At 38.8% G+C, this 24,095-nt stretch overlaps 1 protein-coding gene across 3 annotated transcripts in view; it reads left to right on the top strand.

Annotated features, from left to right (window-relative positions):
* The window catches only part of drp2 (dystrophin related protein 2), a 242,152-nt gene that overhangs the window by 185,120 nt on the left and 32,937 nt on the right, over positions 1-24,095 (top strand). For all 3 annotated transcript variants that reach the window (XM_016680505.1, XM_016680504.1, XM_007569658.2), the window contains 7 exons: positions 1,232-1,310; positions 6,061-6,121; positions 9,621-9,682; positions 10,178-10,252; positions 13,387-13,588; positions 19,798-19,883; positions 21,577-21,734. In XM_016680505.1, coding sequence (XP_016535991.1) covers positions 1,232-1,310; positions 6,061-6,121; positions 9,621-9,682; positions 10,178-10,252; positions 13,387-13,588; positions 19,798-19,883; positions 21,577-21,734 — 723 coding nt within the window. The remainder of the gene's footprint in view (positions 1-1,231; positions 1,311-6,060; positions 6,122-9,620; positions 9,683-10,177; positions 10,253-13,386; positions 13,589-19,797; positions 19,884-21,576; positions 21,735-24,095) is intronic.

Here is a 24,095-nt window from a genome sequence, read left to right as displayed (position 1 = left end):
CTTTTTTTTTAAGTTAAACCACCTACAAATGATTTACAGTGCAGTTGAATCTTAAAGATACCAAAGATAACATAATTAAAACAGAAGCAAATATGACATATTAACCACAAATTGTTCTTTAAAACACAGGCTTCAGCTGATATTTATCTCAAAAAGATTTTCTTTCCTCTGCTTTTCCACTTGATTCATTTTCTATGTTCTATGTTCAAACTACTTCATTTAATCCAAAATCAACAAAGGAAAGCTTTAAAATGACTTGAAGTGGAAGAAATTTGATAGTATTGTACATTGTATTTCCAGAGGCAGCAGAATGAAGTCACCTTTCTCTTTGGTATTAGTTCTATTCTAATTGAAATATTAAATGCTTAACTGCTGTTCCAGATAGATCACTGTTTATTTTGGTTTGTCTGGCACCAGTGGAAGTCCTTGTCCAAATTAGTTTTGCTAATATTTGTCGTTCACGGATAATTTAGTCATTTGTCTTCCTTATGTCTGGCTAAATTGCCTGTAGAGCAAATAGATTGTAGAACACAGCAAAGTTGGCAGTAACATCTCCCAAGCGCAGCGACGTTGCTCTCTGTTCGTCTAAAACAATTTAAATCAAGCTCTAGATTGTATTTTTGAATTTCCTGGTCTGGTAGATGTTCACTGAAATCAGGTTCTTAGTTTTTAAGGGCATTGTCTGTTTAATCTTTATCTTTTTCTCCTTCTATCTTTTTGTCTGCCTACTCACTTCACAGTGAGTGGATTTACCTCCCATTGTTTGAGGAGGCTGACATGGATTCATGTGCCAAATCCAATACTTTTCACATAAACTGGGATTAGACAGGCTAAATCTCATTTGGTGGGAAACCTACCAAATATTAAAGTTTTTTTTTAAAACCATGTCGAGCTTAATTCTGTCAACTCGGTCTCCATGGCTATTGACGCAACATTTAACGCTTTCTCTCTGCAGCTGTCAGCCACACGACTCTGCAGCCTGCCGTACTTTTCACATAACAAATAATTTTCTAATCTCTGTCTTCATTTTCTACCTGCTGCTTCCAGGAGCTGGAGAAAAAAAAATCCAAAACAAATAAAACCCCAGCTAATTTTACATTCAGCAGTTGGCTAATAGAGAAGAAGCGAGTAGCCTGTTTGTTTTCCAGTTGTGGAGGCTTGTGATCGGGAGTGCGGAGCAGCAGGAGTGTCTTTGATTTAACTTTGTGTGTGTCTTTGTGTGTGTCCTCAGGGCTCCATTGAGGAGCGGCTGAAGCAGCTCCAGGATGCACACAGAGACTTTGGCCCTGGATCGCAGCACTTCCTCTCCAGTAAGGGTCCTCCTCTGCTATTTGAAGTTGGTGCCTTGTGTTGCAACAATCTGTGGCGTGCTGTGCCAAGGCACCACCTCAAAGAAAGTGGATGCATGTGTGTGTGTGTGTGTGTGAAGAGGGAGGGTGTAATACAATTAGAAGCTGCTGATTGTGTGTGTGTGTGTGTGTGCATTTGGGTTAGAGGTGGAGCTGGAGAGCTTTGTTCCTCTGGCGCACGTGGGCCTAATTTGATCAGAGATCCACATTTATAAATTCTGTCTCTTCTTCTACCTGCTGTTCTGCAGAGGATGAGGAGAAGCAGCAGGTTGTCTACAAGTGGGATCTGATTTAAATTCAAAATGAAATGTAAAAGCTCGGTTTTGTGTGAGTCTGTTGCTTCTGCTTCTCAAGTTGAGACCCATAAAATTAAACATAAAATGGTGCAAATTGAAATAAAAAATGGAAACATGGCAATTAAAAAAAAAACAAAGAAGAAAAAACTAAAATTTTTGGGGGAAAGTTTTTCAGACACATTGAAACACTTTTTCGCATCATACGAGTCACGTGATCAACAGCCGGATGTTTCTACTGGTCAAAACGACGAAGAAGACGACAGGAAGTGGTAGGAGGAGGATGATGGGTTGATTTTGTTTTAGTTTTTTTCTTTTAGACATCGTGCAGCTGGATCCACCAGAGCTTTCACAGCATCACACAGTTCATTCAAACCTGTTGAATCCAGAGCTCTTCTGTAAAATCAGCCTCTAAAATCCTCTAAAACGTGTGAAGAGGCTGTCGCTCCAATGCCTGGATAAGACGCAGACGTCTCCTCTGACGGCTGACAGTAACAGAGTGCCATGGCTGCTGAATATATATACATTTATAATATATTATTTAACTATTTACATCCATTGCTGTCATCATTTTTAATGCCTTATCACGTGAACAAGCTTATTCATGTATGATTTTCATTTAATTTCTTATTTAATGGAAACTTCTGTGCTGTGAAATTGTGTTTTTTCAACTTCAGTAGAATATAGATGAAGATTTGTGCATATTTGTAATGGAAATGCAGCCAGTAGTATGTTAGAAGTAACAAAGGCGTGTAAACCAGCTTGTACTAACATTACTTTAGTCTTTAAAAAGAAGACAGAAGGTGCAATGCATCAAAATGCACCAACATAACCCACCACTCAATTCTGCCTGATGAGTGGGGGAGCAACAACATGGCAGCATGTGAACGAGGCGAAGAAGTTATTCAGAAGGTTAAAAAGGTTTCCAATAAACAGGACATTAGCGATGAAGGATGCTGATGCGGCGCCGTCCCGGTAGATTCACAAATCATCTCTTTATGTCTCTAACTGACAGAAAGGTCAGATTTGACTTCTGTCGTTGGCTTGGACAATGGTTTGGTTTCAAGCAGTCCTCCACAGCTACTGTTCTGCAACTCTGAGATGAACCCCTCCTCCAGAACGCATAAATCAGCTGAATGGGTCGTTAGCAGGCCTCTGCAGGGCTGAGTGGCTGCTGATGAGGGAATCCAGCTCTTTGATTCAGGTGAGTCGGAGCAGGGAGCATCTGAAAGTTACAGGAGTGAAACGCTCAAGGACTGGAGTGATCTCTGAGGTAAAGCCCTCATTTCTGAAATGGTTCAACATTTTACCGATCGAATCAGTAAACTATTGGTACCAGTAGATTAAATCTGTATTGATTCAGTCATCTATGATCTCTCTCTGTTCTTGTGTCTGCAATTAGTTAATCAATCAGATGATAAATTGAAACGAGCTTGATAATTCTCTGATAAACACATTTTCACTTGTCTCATTTATAAAGAGATTTGTTTTCTTTAAATCATTCTGTAAAGTTGGTTACTCTGTCAAGGTGAGGTCAGTGTTGAAAACTTGACTGTGAAAAGAAAAACTTCTGCACCTTTAATGTATAGAAGCACTGAACGCCTCTGGTTTGCATAAGATTACAACAATACAAGGAGTTTATATCCCATTAACTTCTTACAACCTTCAGTCTGTTTTATTTATGTGAAAGGCCAAAACGACGTCTTTCACATAAATACACCATGAAAGACATCATGTCTTCCACAAGTGTTTGGAAAATAATACAGGTTCTTATAAATCAGAACAAAAAGCATTTATGTTCTGTAAAAGAACCGCTCACTGGATTTACAGCTGTAAGTCTTTAGGAGAGAATAAAATGTCTGTCATCAGATTAGATGCAGAGTCTCTCAGTAGTGTCCAGGTTTTGCTGTAAAGTCTGAGCTGGATTTAACTAGGCCACACTAACATACCATATTTTCCAGACTAAAATTAAAAGGCGCACTTAAAAAGCCTTTAATTTTATTAAAGTAATCCAGAGCACCTTATATATTGTTCTGGAGTGAAACAGCCCCACTATTGAATTAGTGCAGATTATTTCTGGTTGTGCTGACTGGCCTCGAAGCGATTTTGTGTCAAAGTGTTTTAGTTGCATTACGGCTGCCGCAGTCAGCAGAGTGACACGTTCTGTGCTTTGACTGACTGTTTTGTTTTGCTTAATCCTCCTTATAGTCCGGTGAGTTTTATGTATGAATTTTATGTTTGTATAGTTATTGCGCTGCAGATTTTTTGTTGTTTTGTTTGTTTGTTGTTATTGTTTATTAGACTGTCTTCTGCAGCCTATAGCAGGTTTTCTGTTAGGCTAACAGAAAACCTGGTCACAGAAAACCTGGTCACAGTGGAGACAAGTTCAAGTTTTCACACAGTTTGTGGAAAACTGCAAGCAAGATTATGACTTTATTCAACAGCAGTTTTCTTGTTACAAAACTTTCATAAAGGTCAGAGTTATGAACTATATAACTAATGGTTATCCTGTTGAAAGATAATCGCACTACGAAGTCTTAGGGCCAGACTGAGAAAATAAAAACGATGTAGCCACAAGAATAAAGTTACAATATTATGAGAATAAAGTAAAAGTCAAACTCTATTTGTTCAATTCATTATATTTACTAGACATACAAGGAATCAAATTGTTTCTCGCCATCCACCAGAAAAACTAATAACTTGGACATCAGATAATAAATGAGAACAAACAGACTTGCAAGAATATTGTGTCTATATTCTTGTAATATAGTGACTTTATTTTAAAAGTAAACTACTATCATATTTTTACACCTTTATTATTGTACTTTTATGACTTTATTCTCATAATATTATGACTATTCTTGTAATGCATTTGTTTATTTTTGTTACATTTTCTTAGTTTGGCCCTCGTTCTCCATCATATATTCCAAACCGAACTGAAAAAGGGTAAAAATCTCTGTTTTTAGTTGAGTTTATCTGAACCAGAGCATCTGCTGGGAAAATCCCAGCCGACCTTCATCCTGATCAGAGCTGCCAGACTGGAGTTCATTTACAGCTTGGCTATTTTTCTTTTTTCTTCTTTGTTTTGTTTTGCAGCTACTTTGCAGGGAAATTCATGTTGATATATGATTTACAAAATGTTGTAAGGATTCCAGGAAATTAATTTAAAGGAGAAAAGTCTAAAAATGAAAAGCTTATCCAGTCTGCGAATGAACAGAATCCTGAATAATAGGAACTGGTTGTAAAAGGAAATGTTCAGGATATGTTTTATAAAGTTTATCCTTTGAAGAGCTAAACGGGAAATGAACGTCAAATCTGTCAATGTTTACATAAATGACTGGTAAACTTTGAGCTGCTTGGTTTTATTTCTTTCTTCACTTGCAAATAAATTTCTTTCTCACAGAGCCGAAAACATCATAACACTTTTTATAAAGTGCCAGTAGTTTTACGTCGATATTAATGAATTATTGACTTTTAACCAATATTCTGTTTAAAAGTTACCTGCAAGTTAGTTTTGAATTGTTTCAGGTGTACTAAGGTATTTTCACTAGAAACTAGACCAAAAATACTTGGTAATATTTTGTTATTTTGCCGTTAATGATAACTTTATATTAAGGGGTGTGCATAAGCCTGACATGACGAACACCTGTTATAAACAAAAAGGAGCCTTCAAGAACGTCTTCATGAAATGTCATTCAGTAAATAATTCGACTAATGACGCAAAGTTGCACTAAAAGTTGCATTAAAAATCCATTAAATATGTTAATTTTGCTTTATTTGGTAAATAAATACATTTTTAATGTAAAGTTGCATTAAAAGTTAATTAAATGTGTCAGTTTTGCATTGTTTGGTACATAAATACACTTTTAATGCGAAGTTGCACTAAAAGTTGCACTAAAAGTGTTTATTTGCTGAATGACACTTCATTACAGCAGCGGTAAACATTCATGAAGACTCCTTCATCACAGGTGTTATGTCCGTCACACCTGTTCAGATAAAGTGTTAGCCAGGTAATTAACTTGTACCTGTCTATAATGCTCTTCCTTTATCTATTCAGACCTTTATAGAAATTCATTACCTCTGGTTTTGCATTCTTAAGTTTGATAGTCCACATTTTGATTTTCCTAATCCAAACTTTGGCTTTGTACGAGTAAATGAGTAAATTCTCCAGGGATCCTCTTTCACCGACTCCCTGGCTGTGATCTGCGACCGGCTCTCTGTGAGAACCTCGTTACACAATGAACTCGTTTCTCTGGCTTCACTGCGCCTGTTGTACCGGGCAGCAGCTCCGTTAGCAGAGGTCTGAATGGACGCTGTGTCCGGACACGCTGTCGGGCGCACTGAGCACAGCTCATGCATGACGGGACCGCTCTCAAATTGATTTTTACCCCCCTCCCTGTCTCTCTGTGTTTGCACAGGTTCGGTCCAGGTACCATGGGAGCGTGCCATCTCCCCAAACAAAGTGCCCTACTACATTAAGTAAGTGAGTGTTTGTGTTATCCAGGTGAATGCACTTCTTCATGCCAGGCTCAATGACTCGGTTAGATGATATTTTTAGTGCCAGATTCAGTGAAAAAACAAACAGAGATTGGTGTAATGAATTTTCTAATATGCAGTTGATTTCCTCAGATACTTGCAGAAATGAGCCTTTCTATGCTGATTAATTCTTCAGCCTCTTTGGTGATTTTGTGGAGATCAATAGAGAATTTATTACAGTTCTGCTCACACATACGAGCCCCAGTTAGTTTGATAATTTATTCTGATAAAGTCTAGGCAGAGTAACCTTTTTGAAAAACATTATTTTGCCAGATTCTGTTATTTTTTTGTTATTTATATAAAGTATTGTCATTTTTGTCCTTAAAATACTAAACTTTCCGCTTTATATTTTGGTCCATCTGATGATAATTTTTAAATATTAAATTATTTGATCAGTTTCTTAAACAGACGTTTTACCAAATACTTTTTTCTCTTACTAGAGTAATTTCTTGGACGGCTACTTTTTAGTTTTACTTCATTAAATATATATTGAAGTAGTGCTACTCTTTCTTGAGTACACTTTTGTGTAGTTTTGTGTACTCTGTCCACCTCTGATTGTAGGCAAAGATAAAAAAAATCAGCATTTATTTGTGTAATTCTATTTTAATCACACAGCAATTGAACCAGCGATGAAAAATCAGGATGGAACAGCGACAAAGTTTAGCTTAAATTTACCACCAGAACAGTCGTCGGATTGATTAGCTCTCTGCCAGCTAATTGTCTGCCTGTGGAAATGATGAAACCCTGATTTTGATGCCGTCTTATTGGGGAACCACAGGGAAACATTGTAGAAGAACGACAGCCTGTCAGTAAGAAGTGACCTGCAGCAGAACCACCTGCTGTGAGCGGGTTAGAGGGCAGTAAGCACCAACAGACAGCGGCGCTGCCTGCGGTCGACTTTCCACAGGGAAGGAAGGAAGGAAGTTCATCAGGCAATAATGTCCTGTTTAAATACACATTGAAACAGTTTTCCTGTCAAGACGAATCAGGTTTTCCCTGATTATCTGTACAAATATGACAGATTCAATACATAAAACATCAATATGTTGAAGCAAAAGTTTCTTGTCTTTCTCTTGCTGTTACTGTAGATCTTATTCAGATTGATTCAGTGCCAACCAGTCCGGAAAAAAAACAAAAAAAAACAACTGTACCATCTGCAGGTGTTTTTTGCTTTGACGAAAGGTCGTTGTCCAGTCAATGCAGAAGATTTTTCTGCATCTTGTTAGTCAGGATTTCCTCTAGTTTCAATTAGACCTCTTCCAAGTTGCTTTCAAGGCTACAGTTGAACTTTAGTTTTCAAGTTAAAACTCCTTCATATGTTTTACAGTGTGGAGCAAACTTTCAGGAAACACTGAGTTCCACTAAATCTACACAAAAAACATGTTTAAAGTTGCTTTTGCACCATAATAAATAAAACACTAACCAACATTTTGACGTGTAAATGACGGCACTTGGACATTTAATGTTTCGGTTGTTGATTTTTTTGTGTTTTTATAATGCCTTGTTGCTGAAATATGCTATGCAAATAACATTTGATTTTGATTTGAAAAAGAAGATGCAGAAGAGACCTGGGATAAACACCTTTTCACATAGCTGCATCTTTATTGAACTTTTAGAAGCACACATATTTCCAGAAATGTTCAAAGATCTCGCCGTCGTTTAAACGTTTATTGGTGAGTAGAAAAATAATGATCGTGATTTGAGCAGAAGCTACTGTGAGCTCTGTTTGGCTAAGCACTCATTTATTTATCAGCTCACCTGATCGATACTACTTATCTTCATAGAAAGACTTTTTTTAAATAAATGAATTGTGTCATAAATGTGTCATAGGTACATTTAGGCACAGAACGGTCCATTTGCAACTGAACAAACATTTATGCGCTTTGCTCCTCTGTAGACTTGCAGTATTTATCTTGTTAATCAACTGCAACACAACCTTGTGGGTCTTTGTTTAGCCTGCCAGTCAGTGCTTTATGGACTGTATTCCTATTCCGGTGGGGATGGGAGATGTATAGCATCTGAGTAGCTCTCTGCTCGGCAGTAATCAATGAGCGCTTGTGCAGGTAGAATGATGATTCCAGTCCTGAGAGGCCCGTGTTTTCTGGCAGACTTCCTGCTGTGGGGTTTCTCATTTATTCTGCTGCTCTTGTCCTTTTATTGGATCCATTTTATAGATGATACATTTCCTGGATGTTCCCTTCAGAGGAAACTGCAGCCCAGAGTTTTGTTTTTTTCTTAAAAGGATAGAAATGAGTTGGATCATGTTATATTTATGAGAGCAGCAGAGCAGTCATGTGTTGTAACTCTAATGTCTGAACATGAATCCTTTCATTATGTTTGACTCGTGTCTGGACTTTTCAGGCCTAAAATTTCTTGGCATGTCATGCAAAAAGTATTCACAAGCTGCGTTTCCATTAAGCATAAAACCGGGCAAATTGAAAATAGGAAAGTACTTTTGCTTAAAGCTGTAGAAATTAACTTTACAGAAAAAGTATAGACGTTTTTTACATATTTGTTGAAGCTGTCACTGTCATGACAGTATGGTATGCTCCTACCTTCTCCCAGTGCTCCCAGTGTTAACTAGAAACAACCAATCAGAGTACAGATGCGGGTCTTAGCGCTGTCAGTCACTATCGTGTGTGGCGCTGCTCTCTTCCCTTCCCTCCCCCAAACCTCTTTGCTCTCTCCTGCCGCTACAAGCTGGTCTTATTGTAAATGCTAAGGCGGATAAACGGTTTCTCTGTAATGGTAAGTTGTTTCTCCACCGATTAGCACATTTAACAGCAAGTGATTGACAGCATTAAGACCCGCCTCCTGGCTCTGATTGGCTGATTTTGGGCGGTGAGCTGTGCATTTCTTCAGATGGCAGTAATAGCTCAAGATGGAGGGGGTAATTTTTTTCACAGATTGTTAATCTTAACAAATATGTAAAAACACATGCTTTATAACAGTTAATGCTGCACTTTTAGAGGAAGACGTGTTTTTTTGCTAAAACATTTTTGCGCTAGAACAAAATGTTTTTTTTTTTTTTAGCCATATCAAAATAGATTTACATCTCTTTTCAAATGAAGAGCCCACTACACTGAACCTCATTGAAAACCTGCTAAAACTATTACATCCGTCACCGCCTTGACTTTTAATGACGTATTGCGTTAACAAGCTCATTCACGTGTGATTTTAATTTTTTTCTTATTTAAAAGAAACACCACAAGTTGCCAAATTGTGTTATTTCGGCATTAGCAGAATATAGACAAAGATTTGAGCACGTTTGTAGTGGAAACGTAGCTACTATGTTCAGATCCTTCCCCATCTCTCTTATTCACGCCTTTTTATTCTCACTCCTTTTGTCAGCTCCGCTTTGATCAGTGAAGTCGTAAAGAAAATGTGCTTCCATTTGTCCTTGCTACATGAATCTATTTGCCTTTGTTATTTTGTCTTTCAGCCATCAGGCCCAGACAACATGCTGGGACCATCCAAAGATGACAGAGCTGTACCAGGCGCTGGGTGAGTGAAGAGGCGAGCCGTCCTCGCGCTCGTTCGTCCATGACCTCGGTCGGCCTGCAGAATCACCCCAAGTTTGGGTTTGGGCTGTTAAGGCCTTATCTCGCAGCTCATTAAGCGACCCGCATCTCAATCACCTCGAGGGCTACATTTCTACTGTCATTAACCTATGAGGCCCAATTTGCCAGCGCTGTGATTGCTTCCCGCTTAGCCTCTAATTAATTGTGATTAAACGACACGATGCGTCTCACAGTTAATCTTGTCTGACACAGGGAGTTTGCGGGAATAGATATGCACACCGTCGCAGCTGGACCTGCATGTGTACCAAGAAATGCGAGTGTGGATAATGTTTCTAATACAATAAAGTGCTAATGACTCTGCAGCGTGGTGATAAACAAATGGGACAGATTTGGGATGCCTTATTCCTCGGTTGCAGGGTGGAATGGATTAGTTCTCCCTCTCATCTCTTTAATCTCTATCTCTTTTTCCTTCCACCAGCGGATCTGAACAACATCAAGTTCTCTGCATACAGAACAGCTATGAAGCTTCGACGGGTTCAGAAGTCTCTGAGATGTATGTTTGCTATTTTGCTGGTGTATTATCTGTCTGATTGCTTAAGTGATATTTTGTTATCCTGCACCAGCAGTAATTCACTGTGACGCGCTCTCTGTGATGCACCGATTAGCTGTGGCACATTTGTTTAGTCAGCGATCAAAAGCGTCATGGCTCCCTCCACTCTGCCTGGAAACAGATGAAAATTACCTGTTGAAGTTGCTCCCCGCCCCCACCTTCTTCAAATCAGACAAAATTGGTGTCAAATGTTTGTGCTGCTACCATTTTAACCCTTCCAGTCCAAACAGAGCGCCGGTGATCCAGCCAAATTTGCAGTACCGTATTTCCGCCACACTTTGCGCTATCTGAAAAATTTCAGTGGTTTCTGAAAAGTGAGACGTTTTTTCTTTCCAGCCAATATCGGGTTATTACGGTAATTTCACCCCCGCCGTAGCAGGGAGTGAAATTAATCTGATGAAACACTTTTAATAGACGGTAAATCGTGAAAACAGCTTGCTATATTTTGAAAGTTGTTATGGATAAATGGGCAAATATATGTTTACTCACTGGACATTTAAATAACTTTGTGCAATTAACATAAGCAAAAATATCCAGGTGGAGATTTGAAACATTAAGATGTTTCCAAAGGTCATGAAAGGTCAACCAAACACCCCCCCCCACACACACACACACACACACACTTTTTTTAAATCAGACAAAATTGGTGACAATCAACTTGACAGCAAAAATTTTTGTTTTGTTCTATTTTGGCTTTGAAGATATCAATGAAAGTTTAAAGGTCAAAAGGTCAACCAGCCGCCCCACTTTTACGAAATCAAAATGATTTCATTAATTTCTTCAAAGCCATTGCAGCACAAACAACAAATTTGCTGCACAAACATAGTCGAGTTGATTGACATCAGTTTTGTCTGACTTGAAGAAGGTGGGGAGGCTGGTTGACCTTTCATGACCTCTGGAAACAATACTTTATGAAATGATAGCGTCACGAACGAACATGTTTTCTGCACAAACGTTTGGCGGCGGTTTTGTCTGATGAAGAACTTCGGTCAGGTTTGAAAACATCCTGCTGTTGGGTTTAAAATGCACCAGTAATCCTCATTGTCATCACAGCCTTGCATTTTGCTTAATTGACTATTAATGGGTCCATTTGAGTTACAAAATGGAAGTTAATTAGTTTTAGCTGCTTGGTTAAAGCCTCATTGACGGTCCCATTGGGGTCGATGCCTTTTCCTCCTTTTTCAGGAATCTGACCCCCGTTCAGCCCATTTTCACCTTCCACTCATTTTATTCCCTCTCTATTTCGCTTTTCTCTCCTTTTCTGCTGTAACCTTCCTGTAACCTTGCCTCCTTCCCACATACCAAGTCGCCATAATAAAAACTCAGCAAGCGCGTAAAACCCTTTTCTGTCACTTCCTCTTTCCAGCTGTTATCTCACCGTCCTCGGGTCTAGGAGTCGATATCGTTACTGAATTTAATTGCTAGGCTGCCTTGATAACTAGCGAAGCCTCATTCTTCCTCGCCCCGAATGGCTGAGCAGAGCCGCGTCAGAACCCATCAAAAATGCATTTTTGGGTGATTCCCTCCCAACCCTCAAAATACTCCCCCTTATCGCTCCTCTCTCTGTTCTACCTCATTATCGCGCTATCCAATTACACCTGGCATCAACGGACACCCTTTTAGCTCCGCTCCCAGCGATGGGCCATCAAATTAGTTTAGAAGAGCGAAATCAAATTTGTGTCACTGCTCTTGAAACATATGGCGAGGCTTAAGCAGCCAAAATGGGTGAATAAGCACCGCTGCTGCGGCGTGGAAGAGGAGGCCGCTGGTCACAAGCGAGGTGAGCTGATGTTTATATGCATGTTGATTTGAATGAAACAAACACATTTTAAGCCTTTTTAGTTCCAACTGTAATGCACACGAACACCTCAGATTTGACCTTTCACCTTCGACAGTTGTTTTTCTCCAGGCCGCTTCAAAATGTATCCGCTTATTTTGAACAGACAAAAAGTAAAAATAATAAAAAAAATAATTATCATGGCCACTGACATTCAATTTTACATAAGAACCTCTCACACCTGATAAACTCTTTTATTGTCATTGTCACTGTTATTGTTATCTGTAGAGCTTCTGCTTCTTGTTGGTTTGTAAACATTTTGTCTATGTAATATAATTTATTTGTCATGTTGAACAGGCACATGCATATTACAACATGGTTTTAATTACAAATTTTTCATAATTATTGAGCCAGTAAGTAACATATTTCATTAAACTGAAATAAAGGGTCGGATTTAATGCGTGTTCACTTCTTCCTACTCCTTTTCAAACAGAGAAGTAGTGGTAACTAGATATTTTATTCTTGGTTATTTATGCACATGTTTTCTCTGCCCTACTGATTGTTTGTCTTCTTGTTTTTAAAAACCTGTTTGAAATAAATAAATCAGATCAAATTCCCATAATGAATGATACTTAAACCTCTCATTCTCATCCTTAAATCTAATATAATCATTTGTTAGTTGTTAAAGTGAAACTAACCCCAAAATTTACTTTTTTGTTGATAACTAAATAGGTTATTTAGGGTTTATTTCTATGTTTCTGTTTGAATTTGGACATTTTTGTGTAAATTTGTACAGTTTTGCTTTATTTTGCCTCAGCCATCAGCACAGACCTGGTGGAACTGCTGATTTCAGTATTCGAGTTGCGTCTCAGTGAAACGCTGGTAAAAAAAAAAAAAAAAGAAAAAAGGTTGTTAAAGGGTTAATAGAGGAGCCATGTTGTGACGACTTCCTGAAGGCAGAGTCTCAGAAAAATTCAAAACCGTTAAATTGAAAAGTTAATTTCTTTTAAGTCATAGAGGAATTGTTTGTTTGTAAACACAGCGGATGAACGCGCAACCCGACTGCAGGAAGGGCCGGCCGTGAAGCGCTCACTGGTTGCCGTGGTTACCTGCATTTATTTTGTTCGTATTATTAAGGTTCTAATATTTAATCTTAATATTCAGAAACATGCAGGAAACTAATTTCTTATTTTGTTTGTGGAAAAAACGGCTGCTTTCACAGATTGCTTGTTGAGTGTTACCGTAGCGCAGCTCGATGTCAGTGTGTTGTGTGTGACAGAAACTTGTGTGTTGTGTTCAGTGGACCTGGTGGCGCTGAGCAGCCTGGTGGACGTGTTTCGGGAGCAGGAGCTGCAGCAGGGGGAGCATGTGATGGACGTGGTGGAGGTGATTCACGGCCTGACGGCCGTGTACGAGGGGCTGGAGGAGCAGAGGTCCCTTCTGGTCAACATCCCTCTCTGCGTTGACATGTGCCTCAACTGGCTGCTCAATGTTTATGACAGGTGGGTGTAGCTCTTCCTGTCGAGGTAAAACTGAAGCATTTGTTGAAAACGGTTTGTGGTTTCGGCTGTAGCTTGATGAAGGGTTTATACATCCAGCTGATAAGGATTCCCGTCTCCCACCTCTTTACTATTTTATTTTTACAGATATTACCTTTCTTTTTCCATTCGTGTTTCTCTGGCACAAGCTAAGCAGAGGTTACCAAAGACTGATAAAGAATAACTCTCTTATGAAGATGGTTAACTGAATGATCAAAACTTTTATTTCTTCAAAGATTTGAAAGATGTTGAAGCACCCAAGACGCAGACCTCGTCATCATTTCTGCTCGGAGTGATTAGCTTCAGCTAATTCAGCCTTTGACTTCTTTGCACCTGTGAAACAACTCCGCGCATCACAACAGGCTTTGCTTTGACTTAATATTTGTACGCGTGCTTAGACTCACTGTGATCCTGAGAATCAGCTTGTATTTTAATTCAAATAACATTTTTTTGACAAACTCTTCCAGCATTGGAAAAATAAGCCATGAAACCGTGATGCTGCCATCACCATGTTTCATTTCGGGTATGGTGTTGATTTAATGATGCACACTGCTGTTTTTCTGCCAAACCTTTAAGGCACGCGGCTGGTGACCTCTTCAACTTAAAGCTTACAAATTAATTATTTTGCACTTTATCTGTAAAGTTATTTAGAGGAAGCTAACTGTACTGTTTTCAAAATTATCAAACTTTTCTCCGCTATTAGCAGATTAACAGAAGTGAACCCATCACTCTGTTTCAGTTTATCGAGTTTTACTATAACTGATAATAAGTTTAATCTCATGAAGTTGATACAAAAGTCATTGTGAAAATGTTAATTTAAAATATTTGCACATTTTCTTTTTGTCTTTCTCACATATTTGTTTTTATTTGGATTGTACCTATGTTTCTACGTCACGCTAAACATCGAAATGTTTTCACGGCTGCTTGAATAATTTTGATCATTTCCCAAAAGCCTGGCATTTTAAGTTAAGTGTTCACTCTTCTTATATACTCTGTAGTTGTCAAGTTAGAAAAAGATAAATAATGTGTTGGAGAAGTCTGGAGAGTTAAATCCATCCAGCAGTGAGTGGCACTAATTTCTCTCATTAAATGTTCATTAAATTTGATGTTGCACTGAGTCAACAATATGTCAGAAGATTAAATTCCCTCAAAGGGATTTTATTGCACAACAAAGACAATTGAATGCTCCTGAATGTTGTTGATATCTAAATATGAATCTAGACCAGAGGTCGTGCTAGACTTTTTTGTTCTCTGTCATTTTGACCGACAGGATGAAAAAAAATCGGTCATGTTCTGTTTTTACCTGTCAAATTATAAATCGGCTATTTAGCCGCATTTTTATGCGGTTTAGTTAATATTCACCCAGTTGAACCGTGAATCCAGATCCCATCACACATAAAGCAGATAAATGCATCTAACTTTTTCTCCATAGTGAGAAAAACCACTGACTGAGGCCCCAATAACTTATAAGAAATTAAATTAAATGACTCCACTTAAATTACCAGCACTTCACCTGGTGGGGTCTGAACTCACAGCTTCGCAAATTCCTCCTGGTCGCATCTGCAGAGAAATCTGCTCTGGTTCATCAGTCAGTTGGATCTGCCTGATCCAAACCGATCCATTGAACGTTTTTTTTTTTACCCTGTGCAGCGCTTTTATGAGGATTTTTATTTTTTTATTTTGCGTGGTTTCACTTCCCCGTTACCGTCCCGCTCTCCTTCTGGGTGCGGGACGGTAACGTCTTCAGCTCCATTAGTTAAAACCTCAGGGTGAGTTAAGTTTAACTCTTTGCAGCGGCAGAGCCGCGTCCGCATTGGTTGTGCAGCCGCAGCGCACTGCGCTTGTTACGATCTGATTAACTTGTGCACCTTTATTTATTTCCTCAAGATAAATTGCCAGCTCCTCTGTTTAGACTATAAGTAGATTCAACATTGTATTCTCTTTAGTTTTCTCTGTTCTGTATGGAATGGAGACTGAAATTATTTCTACCAAAGTTGTTGAATGGGCTTCCTAACCAGATGCTCCAAAGCATCTGGTCCATCAGTCTTCAACACGCTGTCAGCTCCCGGTCAGAAAGACGCATTTAGTTCAGTGTCCATGAGATGATATTCAGAAAGGATTTTTTTATTAATGGATTTTCGTTGCCTCTGCGGTGAACTCTTTGTGTAGAGTCTATCATGTCCTGCATGAGGTTGTTAAATGACCGGCGGGCTTCAAATTTTCCTGTCGTTTAAAAAAATAACTGGTCAAATATGGAAAATGTTCCGTTAACGCGGCCTCTGATCTAGACCTTTAAAAAGTTTTAACTGTTCTAAACTTTTAGTTCTTAAAGCAAGTGAACCAAACGTACAAGACAAAAAACCTGCATATTAAACAAACCATATGTATTTTTTTCAGTGTTTTTGGTCTCCTTTGTCTTGATGAGATGTTTTAAACTGCTTCAGAAAGCAGCTCAACTCCACCTTAACCTTTACTAGGTCAGGTTTTTCATCTGGAAAAATGCGTATTAAACCTGAACCCATCATTGATTCTCCACCAAAGCAGAAGAATCAGCTTGTTCAAAGAGTCTTGAATTTAAATTCACCAGCATTTCTTCACAGTCTGCCTCAGAAACGTTTATATTTTCATGTACTCGTATGGTTCTGTTCTATTCATCTGTATCATTTGTGATCATTTTTATCCTGTTTGTTGTATCGCTTTGAGATGCTTTTTTAAAGTGCTACATAACTAAACTAAATTTGTCGTATTTGAGGTAAATGTCCAACATGACTCATCACAACCTTTTCCCTCTCAAACTTGTTTGACCTTTGAAGGTTTCTGTAGTTCATTGTCAGCCTGAAAAGGTCTTCCACATATTGAATTTCTGGCTTCTTCTTTGAATCAGGCCTTTGTTATTTTCCAAGAAGGACTAATCAATGCGCCCAACTAGGATTTACTCTCTTTTTTGCTTTTTTTTTATTCTGTTACTTGTATATGCAGGTCTGTAAAAAATTAAGAGGCCACTTAAAATGATCAGATTCTCTGATTTTAATTTTTATAGGTATATGATTGAGTAAAATGAACGTTGTTCTTTTATTCTATGAACTATTGACAACATGTCTCTGAGATCCCAAGCAAAAATCTCTTGCATTTATTTGCAGAAAATGAGAAATGGTCAAAATAATTAACAAGATGCAGTGCTTCCAGACCTCAAATAATGCAAAGAAAACAAGTTCATATTCATTTAGAAACAACAATACTAATGTTTTAACTCAGAAATCAGTATTTGGTGGAATAACCAGGAGGTTTTTTGGGCTCTTCATTTTTTCCAGAGATGTTTATTTTCAGATTTGACCAAATATGGTCTCAGAAAATGCAAAATAACTCTGGAAATACTGTCTTGAGTTGGAGACAATCAAGTGTTTTAAGTCTAACACAACATATGATAATAATTTGATCATTTGGAGGTCACCTTTATGTTTTTAACAAAGTATTTGAACTATTAATCTTACCAGAAAGAATCCAGTCAGGAATTTGTTTTTCCATAGCTAACATAAATTTGCTTCACATAATTATGAAAAAATAATTGTTACCTCAGCAGCAGTTTCTGTCAGCATTGCAAATGTTGCTGTGAAATCTTCAAAACCTCAAATTATTATCTTACAGGTATCTCCACATTGATGGGCATTTTGTGAACTTAAATGTGTTCCTAGGCATCAGAAATGTACTTTATTGTTGTGCTGCTGCCTCATTTGATGTCTTGTAAGAGCCGTTTCTTAGCAGTTGCAGGAAAACAGATTGGAGACGGATGTGAGCAGTCACTTTCTCAGACGTTTAGGAAGACTGCGAACGGCTAAAGCTGCAGTAACAGCTTCAAGCCAGAGGGTCAGACACAACCAGAGCAAATCCTCTTTGACACCAGAACTCACCCAGCTTTGTTCCTGTTTGTTCCCTCTCCAGGAAAAGCCCCACAGCACAGACAGCGAAACATAAGACAGCTGCAGCGAAAGCCGTATATCCGGTCTGTAGCTTTTAACCACTCTCTGCTAATGAGAAACAATCAGCGGCTTCGTCGTCTGAATAAATTTCAGTAATTGCTTTTTGTTCCCTAATAAACAGCAGCAGGGAATGTGAACGAGACTTGAGCTTAATTTTGTGCTTGTGAGGAGAAAACGTGGTTTACGGCGAGTGTGTGTGCGTATATGTTTGTGTGTGCATTACTTCCGGAGGCTTGTCAGGGAGAAATGTGTCCCCTGAGGAGCAGCGCTGGGATGCACATTGAAGATGGCATGAGGTGCTCAGCAGAAAGCGTGAGAGAAAGATACTGACAGCCAGTCGTCACCATGTGCTCAGTGTCTCCTCTGGTCCTGAATCTAACAGGGGAGCAACAGTGACTCACCACTTTATGTCTTCCCTTCTCATATATATATTTGTGCATTTTTAATGTGTGCACATTTTTAGAAACTTGTCACATACAGATCTATACTCCTCCAGGCCAGCATTCAGCTGCAGAAATGAAGTTTGCGCTTTCATCTAATTTGACCTGATGTTCTTTGATGAATCCAATGTTCTCCATCCTCCGTGTGACATTTGAAATGCTAATTTGATTAGCACGGTTTTGCTAATGCTGCTTAGATCTGCGTTAAATTCTTGCAGGCTGTTTGGAAACATTGCGATGACGTGGTTAGTTCTCAAATTTAATTTTTCTGCGTTCCATGAATCAAAAATGTATTGCTTGTTTAAAAACTGTCTGTTCTTCATTTAGGGATTTAGGCATTTCTTTTTCACATGAGGTTTGAACAGTACTGTGAAGGTATTTTATGATGTCACCACAAACTTTAGTGTATTTTATGTGAGGGACAAAGACAATGGAGTATAATAGGTTTCCAGTTTCTTTTTATCAAAATTTTTAAAAGTGTTATATGTAATGTTGTAGAATCTCACTTCTCATCTGCAGTGTCTTCAGTCAGAGACTTCTTCGTTTTCGCTGTTATACAGACTGCTACAAGGGATCTTTCCCGCCAACAGCCATCACTATCTTCAATAACTCTCTGAACAATCTGAATTAATATGAGTTACAGTCAGATTTAATTTCTGTTGGTGAAGTATTTTTGAATTTGTTTTGAGACTCGTACTGAAATTCTTGCGTTATGTTTTGCAAAAAGCTCAGCTAGATGACAAGTTTCTAGGTTTTTAGTGAAATTCAGACTTCGAGTGCTGACCTCAATTAAACTTAGATTTGGTCTTACTCATTTTATGTCATCGTTTTTTTTCTCCTCATGAGTTTTTGCAGCAGCACCGACTTCAGCAGCTGCTGCACCAGTATGTTGTCACATTCCTGCCAAAAACCTTGAGGAGCTTATTAAGGAATCACATCAGTGGATTTATTAACCAGGAGAGCACATAGCTCATGATGGGTATTTCTCTTAATTTGCAGGTCTATGAACGCAGCATGGTTAAACTCACCTCCCTCCACCTGGATTTGATCTGAAAATTCAGACAATGAGAAGAGTTTCCTTGCCTAATTATGCTCATTAAACTCAGAGAAGTGCACAACTTTAGTGCTGCATTAATGGGCCTGTAAATAAATGGAAATGCCTGTGATCAGACGTATGTTCTCTTCAGTTCTCTCTCAGGGTTTTTGGCAGGAATGTGACGCCATACTCTTGGCAACAACCTATTCTAAGAACAGAATGTGCCACCCATCTTTCTGTCAACTCCAGGGCTGATTACAATACCAAATTTTTATTTCAAGAACTTAAGAAAAAATTTATTATTTTCCTTTTATGTTTTAAACATACCAGTGTTGGTCTGCTGCATTTAATACCAATAGAAATATTAAAGTCTTTGGTGGCAAAATGTAAAAAGTTAATGGCAGGATACCTTTACAAGGTGTTTTATTGATGTATTTTATCTGGCATATGAGATTTGTATTGCTCTTCTGGGCATAAAATTCTTGGACCACACTTTACCAATTCCCTGAAGAGCCTTTACTTACTCTGAATGTCCTCTAATGCAATTTCACACTACTTCACTGACCTGAATTGTGCTGCTGTGACCCGTGTAATTCTTCCCAGCAGGGCTCTGCATTACTACGATCCACAACGCAGCGATTCGAGATTGTCCACCTTTTAAAAACTCTGTAATCTCAGAAGTTTTTTTTTCCTTATCCTCTCTGCGTTTCTTTCCTGCAGTGCACGAAATGGCAAAATGCGAGTTCTCAGCTTCAAAATGGGACTGGTGAGCTTGTGCAACGCAGACGTCCAGGAGAAGTACAAATGTAAGTCTGATGCTTGTTTGAGTCGGTAAGTGCATCTTATCGACTGAAGAGAGAGATCCAAAATAAAACATCCCTGATTGCCAGGATTACAAGACATCCACTTAGTGTAATGGCGGAGAATGGTTATGTTGCCATAATGAAGAAAGCTTTCTTTACTTGCTGCACCACAGGCCTTAAAAGGATTGCTTGCAGGAGTCACTTTCTTAAGGCTTTTACTTTTTCAAACAACTTTAAAATAAGTTTAGCGCTCCTTGTCTCCTTTGGAAATGATTCATGTTTAATGCAGCATTTGTTCTTAAAAGTTTTGACTATTTGAAGTGGGATTCTCTTGAGAGACTCTGAGCAGTCAATATTTTACCAGGTAAAATAAATGCTCTTCAACTTAGTATTAAACATACATTTTCAAACAGATTTTTTACTATAAGATATTGTAAACAACTATGAAATTGTTTAATTAAAGCTGCAGTAGGTATCTTTTGTAAAAATACAGGTTTTGTTTTACATATTTGTACTAGCAGTATGAGACAGATGATCTGTGAAAAAATAAAGCTGCTATTCCTCCTTCCTGCGGTCCTACTGCCATCTGCAGAAGTGCACTTCCTGCTACCAAATAATACTATTGGTAAATCTCTGATTGGTAACCTCTGATTAATTGTGAATTAATTAAAAGTAAGGTTAGCACACAAGAAGGCTAAACTATAGCGTATTATGCTACATAGCCCAGTTTAGCATATTATGTTTCTGACTGATTCCTGTTAAATTCACCAGCAGAATCACCTCTAGATATCTCTCCAACACGTTTTCATTAATCATTTGGTTTTTATTTTTGCTTTCTTATAGTGCATGTCTTGTTCAGTGCGATGCGTTCTGAAATCTTTTTCCAGTTTTCACATCAGAAAATGTGTTCAGTCCTTTTAAATTAATGAATCTATACCGAGTCTGATATGAATGTGTTCTGGAAATGTAATTTTCATCCACAGCGTTTCCAGAATTGGAAAATCTCAGCAGTGAGAAAAACTGCAGTTCTTGTGCTTTTGTGTCGAACCAATGGTTCCTATTATCTCACCACATAGTCTGCACAATGAAAGCGGCATATTTAAGATGTAAGAGGCCGATATGCTGAGAAAATGTCTCCATAAAACATGTCCAGAGCTCCACTCAGAAGCTTTGTGGGAATATTTAAAAACATCAAACAGGCCTCAGCTCTGGTTATGAGGACGATGTGAAGGAGGCTGTTTAAGATGCAGGCGTTGGAGCCAAACGTTTGCTCATTGTGGGGAGATATAAGCCCGCAAAGAGGGGGGATACATGCAGTGCTGCGATTGTGCAGCACACTCACACGCCTGTCAGGATTCATCTCTTCAGCGACAGGCAGACTCCAAGCATAGCAAAAGAGTCAGTCAGAACTTGACAAGATGGCTTTTGTGCAGGTCTTTCATCTCTAAAGTAGCCAGGAAGATCATTAATAAAGATTTATTCCTAGTTTAAAAAAGATAAAAGCTAGTTGATTTTGGAATAAATGCAGAATTTTAAAGTCAGCAAGTGTCCTCACGCAGAGGAAAGAAAACATACAGACACATGCGTGGCTAATGCTCTTAGCTACACATCGTATAATGATTGCTGCTGCATGTGCCAGTGTGAAATTAGATTAGTTAGTGCATAATTGATGGATAACTGCGTGAACGTTTTGCAGACTTGTTCCGTCAGGTGTCCGGTCCTGGAGGCTTGACAGACCAGCGTCACCTCAGCCTGCTGCTACATGAAGCCATCCAGATCCCCCGCCAGCTGGGCGAAGTCGCAGCTTTCGGCGGCAGCAACACGGAGCCAAGCGTCCGGAGCTGCTTCCGCATGGTGAGGACACGGCCGCGTTTCACGCCCAGGTCCATTAACAGATGTGCTTAGAGCTCTGGAGGCTGATTAAATAGATTTTTTTCTGACATTTGGACATTTGGAGGTTTAGGCTGCATCTTTAAAGGGGCAGTGCGAGCTTTACATCATGTTTTCCCTCATCAAAAACACCTGGATTCCTTCATAAATGTTTGGGAAATCCTCTCATCTCCATGGCAACCATTCAGCCTGGGTGGACCTAGCCCCGCCTTCAAGATGAAGCTCCTCCTTGAAGCTTCAGATTCCAAGTTTCCAAGCTTCCAACTCCAACTCAGCTCCCTCAGACTAGCCAGCAGCATTTAGCAAACACCTAGTGGGACTGTGCATCAGCTGAGTTCATTACATAAGCAACTTTTCTGTTCAACGCTGGTAAAAATGTTGTTAATGGGTTAACAGAGGACCGATGTGATTACTTTTTAAAGGTGTTTTCAAAGAGACAGAAGCCCAATTTCAAGGCGTTAAATTACAAATTAAGTCATATTTGATATATAAAGCATTTTTATGTCTACTGAAGCTCAGATTTACTGACTGTGCTATAAAATGCCCTGGAGAATACATAACACTGCCCCTTTAAAGCTCTATAAAAGCTCATCACCAGGTCACTGGTGCAGTTCAGATGTTTGAATATCTCAGTTACTTTTGCAAGAACTTTCTCTGAGCATCAGGACGAATTATCTGGAACGAAGAAGTCTGTAAGATGAATTGTCAAGAGAACGCCTCCAACACGACAGCCTGCCAACACAGCTGTTCTTTACACCGAGGAGATCAGAGTTGAAATGGTTGGTCTTAATTTACGTCACCGGGTTTGTTTATAAAACCATTAACAGATGAACTGTGGTGGAGAGGTCATGGTGTGGGCGCCTCTCTATATCAAAGTCCAAACTGTTTCAGAGCTGTTTTTAAAGTAAAACAAATAAAATAAAACATGTAATTAAAAAAAAAAAAAAAGGAAATGCAAAAAAATTTAAATTAGACTGGCTGCTTTGGGAATTTACCTTTGTTTGTTTTCCAGTCAAGAAAAAAATAATAATTATTGTGCTTGTGCTTTAAATAATTCATGATGCTTTTATCATTGCATTTAATAAGCCACAGAAACGAGGTATATCTTTCCCATCAAGATTAATCCAAGAAGATTCAGCAGAAAATGTAAAGTATGAGAAAATAAAATTCTGCTTCTTCTAGCTGAAGAAGAACCAGAGGATCCTGGCTTCCAGCTTCACTTCTTCTCCGTTTCCATTTTGCATATTCTCCACTGTATATGTGTGGATCCTTACTGGTTACTCCGGCTTCCACCCACAAACCAAAAACAGGACTTGGTTGCTCTAAATTCCCATTAGGCATAAATGTGTACATGTGTGGTTGGATTTAAAGCAACAGGAGGCCCTAAAACAGCTCATTCTGAAATGGGCAGAACTGAGCAGACGTAAATCTCATTATCTAAGAATGATTTTGTGCGAAAAATGTAATGAACATGTTTGTTATAGCCTATAGACTTATCCGAACATGTTCAAGGAAGCATCCAAGAAGGTAAAAAATAGATGGATTAAATTTAATCTTCTGCCACTGATTTAGGTCAACAAATGAAAACTGAAGGCAGCAGAAGATTATTAGCCAATCAGAATCCCTCAGTTTCCAATAATATTCTCTTGGTGCACAATGTAATCCGGTCAGTAACGGCTGTATCAGATGCAGCTCTTTGAACGTATTCTGTTGTGTTTATATTTACTCTGAGATAAAATTAGAGTGACCCGTCTACCGGTTATTCAGGGACACTTGATGGTTCTCGATACTGTTCGTCTCCACTTCATGTTGACTGTTAAACTGAAATGACAGAAAGACGGAGGAAACGGCAACAACAAAGCAGGCTGCATGAAATAGTTGCTGAAAACAGCGTGAGCAGAGGAAGGTCTCTGCAGGGGTTATTTGGAAAAATCCAGGCAAGAAGTAAGAATAATTCATCTCCCATTAAATATTCCAGTGCTTTCACAGCATTCAAAGGTAAAGAACTGAAGAAAATGAAACAAAATAATTTGGGAAATACAAAACCCATCACTATTTTTTATATATATGCATGGTAGAAGAGGTCGTATTACTCAAGCTAAATGTCCCAGTGACAGTGAACGTCCCGTCTGTTTTGAGGCGGAGCAGCGTGATCAGGTGAGCAGCTCCAGGTGTTTTGGTGTGTAAGAAGCTGCCATTCGACCTCCCACAGGGAGCCAGGCTGGGTACCCTGCTAACAGAAGAGCTCCTCCATCCCCGGAGACCCCACATCTCTGAGCACCTCTCCGCCTGTGATCACTGCACACATACATTTATTATGTTACC

Source organism: Poecilia formosa, unplaced genomic scaffold, assembly GCF_000485575.1.
Source record: "Poecilia formosa unplaced genomic scaffold, Poecilia_formosa-5.1.2 Scaffold244, whole genome shotgun sequence".
Lineage (NCBI taxonomy): Eukaryota > Metazoa > Chordata > Actinopteri > Cyprinodontiformes > Poeciliidae > Poecilia > Poecilia formosa.
Note: the sequence above shows the minus strand (reverse complement) of the source record. Positions and strands in the feature narration are given on the sequence as shown.